We start from the raw sequence: 14,316 nt of genomic DNA, 5'->3' as shown, positions 1-14,316 counted from the left end.
AGCTCAAAATTCAAGTTGATTAAATGGCAGTAGCATACAAGCAAATGCCACATCATAAAATAATATAGTATAAAATAGTGTTACTAAGACCGTATTACTAAGACCGTATTTGATAATTTTGTTTAATGTTGCAGGGATCAGTTAGTCTAAATTCACTAATTATCGAGACCTCTTTGTTCTTGTACAAGAAAGCTCACCAAACTCTCACCACGCGGCTGATTTTACACAAGTAATACAACGAGATTACAAAGAATCTAGTTCTAACTATTACAAGGTCTTGAAGCTATCAACTTAGCCTCACTCGTAATCGCTTCAACCCGCACACTCAATACACAAGTTAGTAACACTAGGAAAGATCCTCTCGGATCTAAACACAAGAAACCAACGATAACGAGAGAACAAGAACAAAAGATCAAAGTATCTTGGCTCGAACCCGCCACAACAACACGGATCTATTCTTCCGAACAAGACCCAAGGAGCATCAATGGATTGGATAGAGTTAACCCTCGACCACCAATACCTCCACCGGAGAAACCCTCGCACCGAGATCAAGTTCCTCCGAACAAATCTCCACACACGGCCTTCGAGTTTTCACAAACCCTAGTTCCACCCTAAACAAGCAATCGAAGAAATTGCCTACACCAGACTCACAACGATCTACCACTCAAAGAACCATCGAAGATCACCAAGAGATGGCCGGAAGTTCATCCGAGGAAGAAGAGAGAAAGAGAGACGCCTGAGTCACATAGTAGTAGAGAGATGAGAGAACAGTGAGTGAAACGGCGCATAGCCATCTCTCACTTAACACCAACAACCCGCATCCAACGGCTGCAAAGCTAGATCCAAGAGGAGGGCACGTGGCAGCATCCGATGATAGAAGGTAAGTTATTGGGCTCAACCCAATTAAAAAACATCTGGGCTTAACAAATAACACAACCCAAATAAGAGTCCACTCTAAAATTTCCAACAAATGTAATTTGAATGAGTCGAACATAAAGTCATTTTTAAGTTTTCAAACTGTTCTATCTCAGATTATAGAAAGAGTGTGAAACAAGTACAATAGGGAGTAATATTTTTAGATAACTATTTATTGAGTTTTTGAACATTTATATGATAACAATTACATTACTTTCCTTTCCTATTCCATTCCCTCACTCGTCTCTCTCCCTCTCTTACCGCCAACTTAGCTCTCATCATCTTATTTTTTAATTAATTTTCTCTCACAGTATCTTTATAAATTATTATGCAAAATCTCCTATTTAATTATAATATTCTCTTTCGTGATTAGGAGTTTCATTTTAATTAATTTTTTAAAATTGCTATACAAAATCTCCTATTACTAGTATAAATAGCCTAAAAGTATATTTTTTAATATTTTTTTTAAAGTCTAATCTTGATCAATATAATACTCTCTCCATTCTTCATTAGGAGTCTCATTTGAGTTCAACAAAGATTTTATGAAATACTATGAAGGAAAGTGGGTGATAAAAGATATAGTCGATTTACATATTAGTTTTATTTACGTGGATGGAATAAATTAGTAGAAGATGAGGTACCATTATTATTAGTAAAAGTTATTCACAAATCACAACTTCTAATGGTATCAGACATAAAGCTTATTTAACTTACATATAAGAATGAAATCTGATGAACAATTTTACTTGGACAGTTTACACTATGTAATAATGGTTTGTTTCGATTTTCAAAATCTATATATCGTTGGCTTTATGATAAATAATGATGCTTTTATTCGATATATAGATATATATGGGTGGACCATGTTAGAGTAGGTACTAATCAAAATGCAAATGGTCGAAGTTGGCTAATGGCTACCTCAAAAAGTTTTGCTATAATTAAAAATAAAGGAAATAAAAAACACTGCCTATTTAAGGAGAATCATAGTATAACACACTTTTTGTTGAATTAATGCAATTCACTTTTATTATACTTAGTACTTTTAAAATAAAAAGTGAACCTTTTTTTATTGAGAGAGTAATATACTTCAACTAAGATATGTTTCATGGACTATATACACTTAATATCTTTAAAATGCAATGCTCATTAAGGGAATAATACTTACACTCAAAGTAGAGAATAATATTTTTTAACTTAAAAGGTAATACTGCTTTAATTTAAATGTAATAATACTTTTTTCGTGAAAGATAATACTTCTCATTAAAAATGCAATACTTTCTAGGGAACTATAATAATTTTAACTATTCTAGCTACTTTTATAAAGCATTACTTAGCGACTATAAAATATTACTCCAACTAGTCCTCGTGTTTTATATTTTCCGAATGAGGCCGGTTTATATTTTTTCCAGGAGAAGAGGGGCATGAGGAAGTAAATCTTGCCGCGCTGGAGCTGCGCGTCGGGCGGAACCACGATTATTTTGGGGCACATGCCGTCGGCCGCCGAGGGAGACGACGGCTTCTTCAGGACGTGCTTGGGGTGCAGTTTCATGATCTCGGCGGCCGTCACGGCGCCGCTGATTTCCTCCACGTGGCCGTTGGTGTGGACGATACGGATCACGTCGAGGGCCCCGCACGGCAGAATGCACGAAATGCAGCACCTTATGCTGTTTTTCATGGCTCATTCTTTTGAGAGGATTTGTGATCTTCCAATATCCACAAGGTAGGAAAAGGTCATGTGGATTGTGGTTTTCATTGGAAAGTGAGGGATATGATAGATAGACTTTTAAAACTTTATTTAGTTTTGGGAAGTGCTAATTATATTTGACTTGTGTGATATTTACTTGTCTTATTAACCCAATTTGGTGAAGTTTGTCATAACATTAATCCAATCCAAGATCCATTTTTAATCTTTGGTAGAACACTTCTACCATTTATATTTTCACTAGCTATATAAGAAATCCCTAACCAAATAAACAAGCCTAACAATTTCAAGAAATTAAACCCTCATTAATTATTTTAAATATTGATTTTGATTTACTACACCCCCTCCAAGAATAATATTCTAGACAAATGTTAAACCATGATCCAAGTTGGGCATCTAATTCTTCTTACCTAGCAAAAATACCAACTTTTTCTTAAAATTATAGCGAAGCTCTATCCATTAGTCTTTTCAACTTAACCTCATATAAAGAAATCCAAAAGCAAGATGATGACTCGTAAAAATGGTTCTTTTTTATTAATGACAGACTATCCAAAGAATTTAGTTAGATATAACTGATTTGATGTATATCACCCCGTGGGCCAAGGACAAAAAGAAAAGGTCACTAGCAAATTAGATAGAAACGAAATAGTTTATGATTTGATTAATATCCTAAATAATAAAATAATTTGTGGGTGTATTATATATATGGTCTAATGGAGTTGGAGGACCCATATCATTTAATGGTAGAAATGTACATGTTAGTGGGAAGCATGTGAAGGATGGATGAGAGGGGTCCATTTTGGAGAGTGTCATGCTCTCTATCTAAATCTTAATCTTCCTTAAAATCATTTAAATGATGTTTACAAGTAGAGAGAAAATAAAATATGAGATAAAAAAATATATCTAAATGACAAAAGAATAAAATAAATAAAAGAAAATAGAATATTGTTTTTTGAAAAAAAAAAATACTCAACTATAATGTGAGGGAAAGTATTACTCAATCTACTAGCTTGTGGATGATTAGGTTTAAGAAAACCAACACTAATTAGTTATGGTATCATTAGAATTTTTTGAGGTCATGTCATGGGGTGTCTGAATCTTAACTTTATATCTTAAATTTTATTAATTTTTTCAAGAAAAACTATCCGATCACGTTCATAAGTTTCTGTTTGGCTCTGTTGGCCGACTCCACCAACTCTTTTGACATATTCTCTAGAAATAAGTGAATAAATCCAAATCAATATTAGCCAGGCATCTGTAGTACATAGTTGTGAATTAATCCATTTATTAAAATAGAAATAAAATAAGTAGAGATGTAGGACCCTTCAATATCTATTAAAATAATGTAACTGAATACTTATAAAATGGAGCAAGTGGAATTAGAAATTGAGTCGCAGAGAGGGACATTGAGCAAAGGGGCTTGCTTTCCTGAACTATTTTCCTTTAAAAACTGCATTATGCCTTTCTTGCAAACTTGGATAGTTGGATTCTCGATCTTAACAAATTACATTGAAATCTCTGCACTGGGATAGTGCCTATGAAATACAAATATTGTGACCGGAATGACAATAACAAAGTAAAAACTTATACATTGAGATATTCAAATACTATTAAATTGAAACAGCTTATAAACTGATATTTTTTCCTTATTCAAATATTCACAATGATTTGAATTTATAATTCATTTGGTAAAAGAATATCTTAGTAACTGAACTGTGCATCATCTCGTCAATAGATTGAGTTTTATCACATAGTGTATTTATAGTGTAGCTTGAGATTCATCTCTAGTCTATTGACCTTATAAACGCGATGAGTACCACTGAGCTATAGTATCGTGGTATATTTATAGTGTAGCTTAACTTTCTTGTACTCCATTCCATCCACAAAACAATAATTCATTTTACTATCCCGGACGTCCACAATTTGAAGCTCCATTGACCATCTGACCTTTTTCCATTTTATTATATAGTCGAGTGTGGTACTCGACTATATAAAAAACACTCACATTATATTGTAACATTAATATATAAAAATAAAATTCATATTTCACTAATTTTTCATTTAATATTTTTAAAAAAATCAAACAATTTATTAATATCCAAGTTAAAAATAAGTTTTGAGGGAGTATAATTTGTAGACGATATCGAAAAAGAAATACCCAATATTGGCCTAGTAAGGCATACACATTTTTGGTTCAGCCCAAGCCCAAATAGAGTCTGAACCCAAATAAGCCCAAACCCAAGTTAAGTCTCAGCTAAGATGGCTCTCTAACTGGAGGAAACTGCAGAGATATTAACTGCAGAAGCTGGAGTTAGTGTTGTCGAATAATTGGGCGTTAGTCACACCACTCGAGATAATCCAATCCAGCACCGGAAAAACCCCAATCTCCGCCGCGGAGAAATGCCAGTTTTCAAGACGCCGTTCAACGGCTACTCCGTCAAATTCAGCCCGTTCTACGAGAACCAGGTCGCCGTCGCCACCGCGCAGAATTTCGGCATACTCGGCAACGGCCGGGTCCACGTCCTCCAGCTCGGCCCCACCATCACCGAGCGCGCCGCCTTCGACACAGCCGACGGAGTCTACGACGTCTGCTGGTCGGAATCGCACGACTCGCTCATCGTCGCTGCAGTCGCCGATGGCTCGCTGAAGATCTACGACCTCTCGCTGCCGGCGGCGGCCAATCCGATCCGATCGCTCCACGAGCACGCTCGCGAATGCCACGGCGTCGATTTCAACACCGTCAGGAAGGATTCATTTCTGAGTGCGTCGTGGGATGATACCGTGAAATTGTGGACCGTGGATCGGCCGGCGAGCGTGAGGACTTTCAAGGAGCACGCTTATTGCGTGTACGCCGCCGCGTGGAACCCTAGGCACGCCGATGTATTCGCTTCCGCTTCCGGTGATTGCACCGCTCGCATTTGGGATGTGCGAGAACCAGGTTAGCTCAATTTCACCAGAAATTATGCAATTTAGGTTTTAGATGAAGTATCAACCTGTCCAATTTCAATATTGATTGCGAATTTGAGCTGGTCTTTGTGGTTTAGGTTTTCATTTGTTGAACAAATCAACTAAAATTGCTTAATCGCCCCTATTTTACCAGAAATTATGAAATTTAGGTTTCAGATGAAGTATCAACCTGCCTAATTTCAGTATTGATTTGAATTGAGCTGGAATTCATGGATTAGGTTTTCAGTTGTTGAACAAATTCAAAGAAAATTGCTCAATCCCCCCTAATTTTACTGATCTCTGAATTTTTTTCCCAGGCTCTACAATGATTCTTCCTGCTCACGAATTTGAAATCCTGGCGTGTGATTGGAATAAATACGATGACTGCATCATTGCAACTGCGTCGGTGGATAAATCGATTAAAGTTTGGGATGTGAGGAACTATAGAGTGCCTCTAGCTGTGCTAAACGGGCATGGTTACGCAGTGAGGAAGGTGAAGTTCTCTCCCCACAGGGCGAGCATGATAGCGTCTTGTTCGTACGACATGAGCGTGTGCCTATGGGATTATATGGTCGAGGATGCACTCATTGGGAGGTACGATCACCACACAGAGTTTGCAGTTGGTGTTGATATGAGCGTGCTTGTTGAGGGGCTCTTGGCGAGCACTGGCTGGGACGAGCTTGTATACGTTTGGCAACATGGAACGGACCCTAGGGCGCCATAATACAGGGTGTGCTTTTCTTGTTCTTCCTTCCATCTCTCGGTGTATAAAGAAACAGATTGCAGGGTCTCCTCTTCATTGTTGTACTTGTTCTTAGCCTTTTACGTTTACACATCATACGATGAAATGCAGTGTGATGGTTGAGAACAGAACGATAAATTCGATTCTTGAATAATGTAGCAGACCCAACATGCTCATATGTATGGAATTCCAGTCATACTTGAAGGAAATATGTTACCTTTCACAGTTTTTTGTTGAACGTGTAGTTCTTGTCATGTCTCTACTGCTTTATATAAAAAGAAGCAACTGTAAGTTCAGCAAGTTTCTCAAAAAGTGTTGTTATGCAAACATTTTGCTTAGTTTCATTCCATACAATTGTATCAGATCATAGTCTACATTCTGTCAAGAAAATTGACATTCCAGTGACGATTAGCACTACAAAAGAATGCTAATTTACCCCACATTTTCCAATTATCGGCCCATATTTGTAATTCTCACTATCAGCAATGCCCATCCATACCTTGTATGTGCAATTGTTGCAGAGGAAAGGCGCAGTAATGTATCAATCGAAATAAATGAATAGAGAGTTGTATATATTAGCACAATAAGAGCTCGCATTCTTGTAGGCGCGAGAGGATCTCGTGACAGTTTGGTCGTTCATCTGGTTCAGCCCAGCAATCTGAAGATGTAGAAGATAATAAAATTTGCAACTCTCTCTCAAAGGAACACAGCTTTAAGTAATATACCTGCTATGAGCTTGCCCAGAGGGCCTTCTGGGATTTCAAGCGTCTGCCTGTCGTTGCCGACGGCATAAACTACCTGCTCGTCAGGACAACAACAAATGTGCATTATGTGTGACCCTCTTTGGCTTGCTATAAATGAATGGAGTTTTGTTTGTGTGATAGTTGCTGTATGGTGAGATTTTTACCTGTACAGATGGTATGCCTTCCCATGGTCTTTTGAGTGTGCAGAGCTCCCACATTATGACGCCCAGGCTGAAGATGTCGCATTTCTCTGTGAAGGGCTCGTTGCGAATAAGTTCTGGTGCCATCCATTCTGGCGTTCCAGCTGAGGAAGAGTCTTTCATCGGCGTGGTGATCAGTTTCCGCGAAAGTCCAAAATCGCATATCTTCACCACCCAATGCTTGTTCACGAGGCAGTTCGCACTTTTCAGATCACGGTGTACCACGTTCATTCGATGGATGCTTGATAATCCCCTGCACAGCCCAGGAAAGAATGGACCAAAATTAGTGGCAAAAGGAAGAAGAATCAACCAAGTGAAACATATAAACTGAAAAACATAAGTATTTGTCATTGCTCGTGAACCAAATGATACCAGATAAATAAAACTCATCATCCAATTCGTTCACAATCTTATTTGACATTATAGATACCACCTAACATTAGAATCGACAAAACATACAACATAATGGAAAAGCCCGAACAGAATGTGCACAGAATCAAGCCTTTGTGGTCTTATTTTTGCTCTGATGAAGATGCTATATTCCAATAAGCCAAATGTTGTAAGCACGAGGTAAGAAAATGAAACAAAGATGCTATATTCAGCAAGACACCTGCATATATCAACAAGCATTTTGAGTCTCCTTTGCCAGCTCAGCTTCTTTTTCAGCGCACTTGCATGGATTAAGTAATACAGTGAACTCATTTCCATAAATTCAGTAACTAGGGACAGGCGCGGAGGTGTTGTGCACGCACCAAGGAATAATATAACTGCATTAAGAAGATAATATGCTTTTTCTAACAAACATTTGACAGCAGAGGAAGAAACTGTGATTTAAGCAGGGAGATTACCATTTGGGTGGCGAATCCGGCTGCAGGATAGAAAAGGAATCATTAGGAAACTGAATAAGCCATATTCCCATCAAATTAAAATCATTATCATTACACACTCTAACATCAGAGGTACAGCAAATATTTACCTCAAGATAGATATCTCATTGCAGAAGTCTTCAATATTCTCAGCAGTCGGATCTTGCTCAAGAAATACTTTAATAGCAACCTCTAACCCATTCCACGTGCCACGAAAAACTTCACCAAAGAATCCTAATACACAAGGAAGAAGATAAAATAGTCTTGAATTGCAAGTGATCATACTATACAAGAACATACTTACCAATTCCTACACGAGCTCCGATAGTTATCTCAGAAAAATCAATATTCCATTCTTCAAAGGGTAGCAGTGGCTGGTTCAGGAACTTTGACGATTCAAGCACTTTACTGAATGTTGACATCATATCAGGATTCGCAAAATTTTCTGGTGTGTCACTCATAAGAGAAGCTTTCCTGGAAAACCTCTGAGGAGAAGAAGGCATAGAGACTGCCTTGTGAGAGTGTAATTGTTTCAGATTCAGGGGAAGTTTACATGCCAAAGGCTTTTGACCATATAACCCATCATGTGCGTCCGGATTGAACCTTGACACCTGGAAAGGAATGATGACCATAATACAAAAAATCCATAGAGATTGAAGATGAATAGCAGGCATGTATACATATTCATGCATAAAGCGACAAGTCTATTAAAGGCAAAACTGACCATAGGTAAGAAACTAAGGCATGAAAATGGAAAGCACGAGGAGTAAGTATTCTACCATCATTTTGTAAGATCATAGTTTTTAATATTTTTGCAATAAATCAAACTAAAAATAAAGAAAATTTAGTCACTGCAGATAAATTGCCTTATAACTCTTTTATCACCAACTATTTACTGGGTGAATTACACTAACTAGTGTAAAGGAATAGAAAAAGGTAAAGGTTCGTACACTTCCTCGGTCTGAGTAGTCTTCTTGTTCACTCGCGGAACAACTATAAGACGAAGCTACTTGTTCCTCTGGATGACGATTTCGTTTGAGTGTTTCACTCATCTCACGAACAGCCCTGAATTCAAACTTTGATGACCATGTAAGACATTCCCATGCAGAATCGCATCATTAACAATGCAACACTTAAACTATAAAATGCTAAGTAAAGAAGATATCTTTTTAAACCGTGCGGAGAGGTTTCTGAAATAGAAAGCAGAGAGCCTTGCTACAGACAGAACTCACATGAATGACTAAAAGGATAAGCACTTCTTTCAAGAAGAGCACACAAGTAGATATACAGTAATAGATGCATAACAACAGTCATAATTTTCAATATGACATTTTTCATGAACATATTCAGCCAAGCATCCAAGAAAGTTCACATCAAGTTCTGCAATGATCAGAATTTAGCCACAATTCATGCAATAATTTATTTTCTACCTCATCATTATAATATCAACCTTCATAAATCTCATGGGGAACTTTGTTCTGGAAGTCAAATGGCATCTAATAATTAGAGTCATATTGCTCGTGTGCGGGTCGATTACCATATAGCCATTCCATCTTCACTGATAAAGTAGGTTTGGCTCTTCACATGGTACAATTGTCATACAATTTCTATCCCCTATACTAAATATTTTAAGAATTAAGATACAGTTTAGAAAAGTTACAAGACCTTGAACTTGCAGTCCTTTGTTCAGCTATTGTTTTCTTTCGACTACGCCTCCAAAAGGAATTTGCTACATTTGGTTCACTGTGGGATAATCTGGACAAGAACAGGTATTTAGTAACCTCACCCAAACTAATCACATGATTGCATGAATATTATTTTAGTTGGATAACGACACAGTAAAAGTTTCCATGCATGGTACACATTATTTTCTCAGTGGGAAATAAAAATAGATGCACGCAACAAGGATCAGATTATCAGTTCTGAGATTTGGATTGTTAAACAACTTCCCAACATGTATAAAAGCTGAAAGCACTATATTCCAGCAGTATCAGGGGAAAGGGTGTAATGCTAAAAGGTTTAAGGCTCAGTACAAAGAGATTTTATTTAAAGTTCAAGTTAAGAACAACACAAACTGGATCCAAAACATTTATTCTTACCCTTCAACTTCTGTTTGATCTGAAAATGCACGCACTGGACTATTTGGTTCAATAGGTGAATCATATGAATCATTTTCAGCAGAATCACTCTCACCAGCAGAGAGATGAGAGAGAAGGACTGCCTTAGCTGAGCATGGCACCAATTTCCCAGGGCTACGTGCAAGATCAACCAAATATTCAATAGAATTTAAAACAACTATGGCAGACATGTGCCTATACGCGTCTGATCGCTGTATTACCCCTTCTCTATCTAAACCCTGGAAGAAGTGGGAAACACAAACACAAAATGAGGAGTTGTTTATGCAGAACAAATTCAGCTATGGCAAACACTAGGAAGATAAGCAGCTGCTGATGGTATGATAAATATAAAACTCATTGCTCGCCTCAAAAGAGGTTGGCACCTTACCACCATAAGCATACATTCCAGGCCAACAGTGTCAGCAAGAACTTTGAATAAGATAGCTTTGGAATGGCAAGATCCATGCTTTACATGGCCCAGCATATGGATACCTTGACTGTCCAATGCATGAGAGACCGCTTCAAGTGCGCCCCTCACATGGTCGGGTTCCAATTTGGGTCTTTTGAAGAAATCACAGACCTTTAGAGGTGTTAATAAAATATTCAAAAAACTTAATTTCATGAAGCTACCTCAAAGAAAAAACTACGGTAAAAAGGAACTCAAAGAATTGCACACCAATCCAGCTAACTTCTTGATTATGGCGGCAGGATTTGGATTGAGTCCCCTCACCAATGTGACAGCTAGCTGCTTTAACATAGAAAGCTTCTTATCTTTACGTGCATCAACAAGAATAACATTGGGCCTGAGCCCATCAGCATCCAAAGCCTGGAGCTCATCTATGGAGGGAATAGTATCAAAAAGCTCCTTGAATCTTCTTTCCTAAAAAATAAGAGGAATCATAAGTAACCAAGATAGCCACAATTAAGTTGGTTTGCAATACCCCTTGCCATTTAAAGGTAATGCCTGGTTTAGAAGAGAAGGTAAATCCAGTCATTAGCATGAAGAGTATGAAATAGTAGTAGACATTCCTTTATCAATAAAACACAAAGGGCCTCCATGTCATAGAATGAAAAAGAAGAACAGTTTGTTAAATTATTCCATCATGCCCAATATACAAGTTCCAAAATGTAAGCTAACACAAAATTCCTTAATAAAGAAAACCCTGAGTTGGTAAGCATGAATAGAACTATTAGACTATAATATAGGGTTATGACTGAAACTTTGTTAGAACTTAGAACCCAGAGCTTTCACGCAATATTTCTCTACAACAATGCTATTATTTTCAGAAATTGCTGTGTTCTTAAGATTGAAATAGTTTAATGTCGATTATCCTTCCCTGTTATGCAGATTTGAAAGAGATATATTACATTAATAGCAACATATACTTGGTGTTAGTCATACAAAGAGGTAAACAATCCTGGGAGAATTTCATTAAAAAGGAGAATATATTTCCGAATTAGCATACAAAAAATTAAGCACACTTTAAAAATTTAAAAAACACTTACTGGATAGACGAAGTAGAAACCATCCGGAATTGGTTCTGCTAGCTTCCCAGTGTCCCACAAAATCTGTGATGCTAAATGAAGGGCTGGGCTCCCACAGTCAAGCTGACATTTTGATTTAGAACTTGAGGTTTCATCTGGAGAAGCCAGAGAAATTACTCGCAGTTTATCAATAAGACCTGACGGCCACCACTGGGCATTATGAACTGATCCTTCCACCAGTCTAGTATCGTCCGTTGTCTCCTCCATGTATTCTTCCACTCAAAATATAATATCATGTTTGGCAACATGCAACATGCATAAGCGTCATAGCAAACGCAAACTCTGCTCCACAAAATGTTCATAAACAGCTTGTCTATGATTTGCGTGTAGAACAAAGAATCTACAACTTGAAAAAGAGGGGGGAAATGAGCAAGCTCAGACGGTTAAATTATTTTCACAGTGTTTATTTAATGCATTTTATAACAGAATGAACCAAATAGCATTTTTTAACAAATCTCTCATATCCTCCCAAAAAATGGAGCACAATGAAGATGGTATATAAAATAAAAACATTTTCAGGGTCACCTTTTTTCCACCAGTGTAAAAATGTTTGAAATGAAAATGAATCTGAAAATCATGTTATCCACAAATATTTCAATATATAAAAACAAATTTTCCTGACAGATTTTATAGCTGATGCGTGTCCATTCCTTTCATCTTAAGCAGCACCAATGTGAACTAAAACGGAGGAGCACGTTAACCTTCCAACATGGCAGATTCACTGCTAACTAACTTTTCTAGCTTAGGCAACACATTTTCTATCTTTGTTTTTCCGCTACGGTACTTGATTTTTCCTTTAGTTTCAAAACTAGGCTTTCCTTGTACAGATTTTGTAACCAATTCCCAAAACATGAGAATAAAAACTTGCTCCAAGCCTCGAACTTATCCTTCACTAGCCAACAGGATGCATTGTGATAACCAATGATATAATCTACTTTCCAACATATCCATCAAACAGCAGCGGTCTCACAAACAAGAGAACAAAGTAAAAACTAAAAACTAAAGAAAAATAAGGAAGGACTGGATTCATTGATCAATTAAAAAATCAAAAATAGCAAAGGAGTGGATATGACAATGAGAGGAAGGGAAAAATCTCATTCTCGTTACAAACTCAATAATCAATAGAGAGAACTTAACTTGATCTTCAAACAGGAAACCAATCAGTCAATAAGAAATCCAAAAATTTGCACTAAAAGTAAAGAAGAAGATAGCAGCAGTGTATTAGCGAATTAAAATTCATTTTCCAATTAATCAATGAAACAAAACCTCCTCATCCGCTCATCCGGAAGCATGTAGAAAGGAACAAATAATCAATCATGCAGCAGTGTATTAACGAATTCGCGTCAACAAAAGTTGGAAACGGAAGAAACAACGGCAAATAATGATGAGGGAGAGTTACCGGAAGATCTGTTGCCGTGAATCTGAGAATGATCAGCGGAATCATGGCAATCTGAATCTGAGAGAAGCGGCGTTAAACTCTGCTTCTACGTTGGCGTCATTATTAAAACAAAATCAATGGAGTTGGATTGATTTAGTTCATCCCTGTAGATTTAATTTATTAATATAAATAATAAACGTCAACGACTCCTGGCGTGGTTTAATTTTGTGAATTTTTAATTCGAAAAGGGGCGTTCAAACCAACGGCGTGTGGAGCGCACATTCTAAATTTCTAACTAATACAGCGTGTCCGGTTTAGAGTCACCAAAATCAAAGATAAATGAAATTATATTATTAGTTCTCATTTAGAAATTTTGGTCATGCACTAAATGATTAAAAGGTCAAAACAAAGGATTCGGATAAATTTTATTTGAATAAAATATACAAAAAGATGTTTATTTCGGATCGATAAACACGACAAGTGAACATATTTATTGAGTAAGTGAAGAGGATAAATGCAGATTGAAATGGCTAGCTCTTACCATAATAGAAACGTGACTTACTTATTTCGGAAAATAATATAGTTCAATAAATATGTGACGGCAGAGTAATAAATAGATTAAATTCATTATATATTTATATTCAAACATTTCAAAAAGTATTTATAATAAACGACAAATATCTTAAAATTTTCAATAAAATCAAACATCCCACGATATAGCCTCGACAGACAATTAATTGGACCATAGCATTATTTGAGCTTGTCTATAACGAGAAAATGATGTGAATAATTTGTGATAAAATTTATAATTGATTAATTTTTAATCTAAAATTTCAAAAAAAGTTTATCTATGTACATTTATCACTATCTTAATTTTATTGTAAAATTTTAAACTGGATGAACTTTAAATTAGATTTCAGGAAATGATTTTGTACGTTTTAAATCCCTAAATTTGAAAGAATACTAAGTACAAGTACAACATGTTTTTTACAAATCATTTATCACAAGCATTCTCTATTTTTTTCTCATTATTCCTCTGAATTAATTGAGGGTATAATTATATTAATGTATTAATTAATAGTATTTACTGAAGTCAAATTGAACATTTAAAGTTTACATGGTTTATTTTAAAACAAAAAACAAAAATTATTGTATTTGGGCC

At 36.4% G+C, this 14,316-nt stretch overlaps 2 protein-coding genes across 2 annotated transcripts; one reads left to right on the top strand and one right to left on the bottom strand.

Annotated features, from left to right (window-relative positions):
- The first annotated feature begins 4,967 nt into the window (after nucleotides 1-4,967).
- Nucleotides 4,968-6,543, top strand: LOC125213886 (peroxisome biogenesis protein 7-like). The gene is made up of 2 exons (XM_048114668.1): nucleotides 4,968-5,555; nucleotides 5,881-6,543. The coding sequence occupies exons 1-2, from the start codon at nucleotides 5,018-5,020 to the stop codon at nucleotides 6,285-6,287; spliced, it is 945 nt and encodes a 314-aa protein (XP_047970625.1). The 5' UTR covers nucleotides 4,968-5,017; the 3' UTR covers nucleotides 6,288-6,543.
- Nucleotides 6,544-6,559: 16 nt separating this feature from the next.
- Nucleotides 6,560-13,302, bottom strand: LOC125209163 (probable serine/threonine-protein kinase SIS8). Its single transcript, XM_048108771.1, has 14 exons — nucleotides 13,176-13,302; nucleotides 11,738-12,116; nucleotides 10,908-11,111; nucleotides 10,620-10,811; nucleotides 10,214-10,470; nucleotides 9,780-9,869; nucleotides 9,065-9,230; nucleotides 8,419-8,725; nucleotides 8,225-8,348; nucleotides 8,097-8,116; nucleotides 7,859-8,015; nucleotides 7,213-7,501; nucleotides 7,031-7,103; nucleotides 6,560-6,963 (listed from the first exon to the last, which is right to left on the bottom strand). The coding sequence occupies exons 2-14, from the start codon at nucleotides 11,981-11,983 to the stop codon at nucleotides 6,881-6,883; spliced, it is 2,208 nt and encodes a 735-aa protein (XP_047964728.1). The 5' UTR covers nucleotides 11,984-12,116; nucleotides 13,176-13,302; the 3' UTR covers nucleotides 6,560-6,880.
- Nucleotides 13,303-14,316: the final 1,014 nt, after the last annotated feature.

This window comes from Salvia hispanica, chromosome 3 (assembly GCF_023119035.1).
Source record: "Salvia hispanica cultivar TCC Black 2014 chromosome 3, UniMelb_Shisp_WGS_1.0, whole genome shotgun sequence".
NCBI lineage: Eukaryota > Viridiplantae > Streptophyta > Magnoliopsida > Lamiales > Lamiaceae > Salvia > Salvia hispanica.
This window is presented reverse-complemented; position numbering and strand designations above follow the sequence as displayed.

Coding starts and splice junctions, on each gene's coding strand:
- LOC125213886 (XM_048114668.1), top strand. CDS start 5,018: ATGCCAGTTTTCAAGACGCCGTTCAACGGCTACTCCGTCAAATTCAGC. Junction 5,556..5,880: donor TTGGGATGTGCGAGAACCAG/GTTAGCTCAATT, acceptor TTTTTTTCCCAG/GCTCTACAATGATTCTTCCT.
- LOC125209163 (XM_048108771.1), bottom strand. CDS start 11,983: ATGGAGGAGACAACGGACGATACTAGACTGGTGGAAGGATCAGTTCAT. Junction 10,812..10,907: donor TCAAGAAGTTAGCTGGATTG/GTGTGCAATTCT, acceptor ACACCTCTAAAG/GTCTGTGATTTCTTCAAAAG. Junction 8,349..8,418: donor CGGAGCTCGTGTAGGAATTG/GTAAGTATGTTC, acceptor CTTGTGTATTAG/GATTCTTTGGTGAAGTTTTT.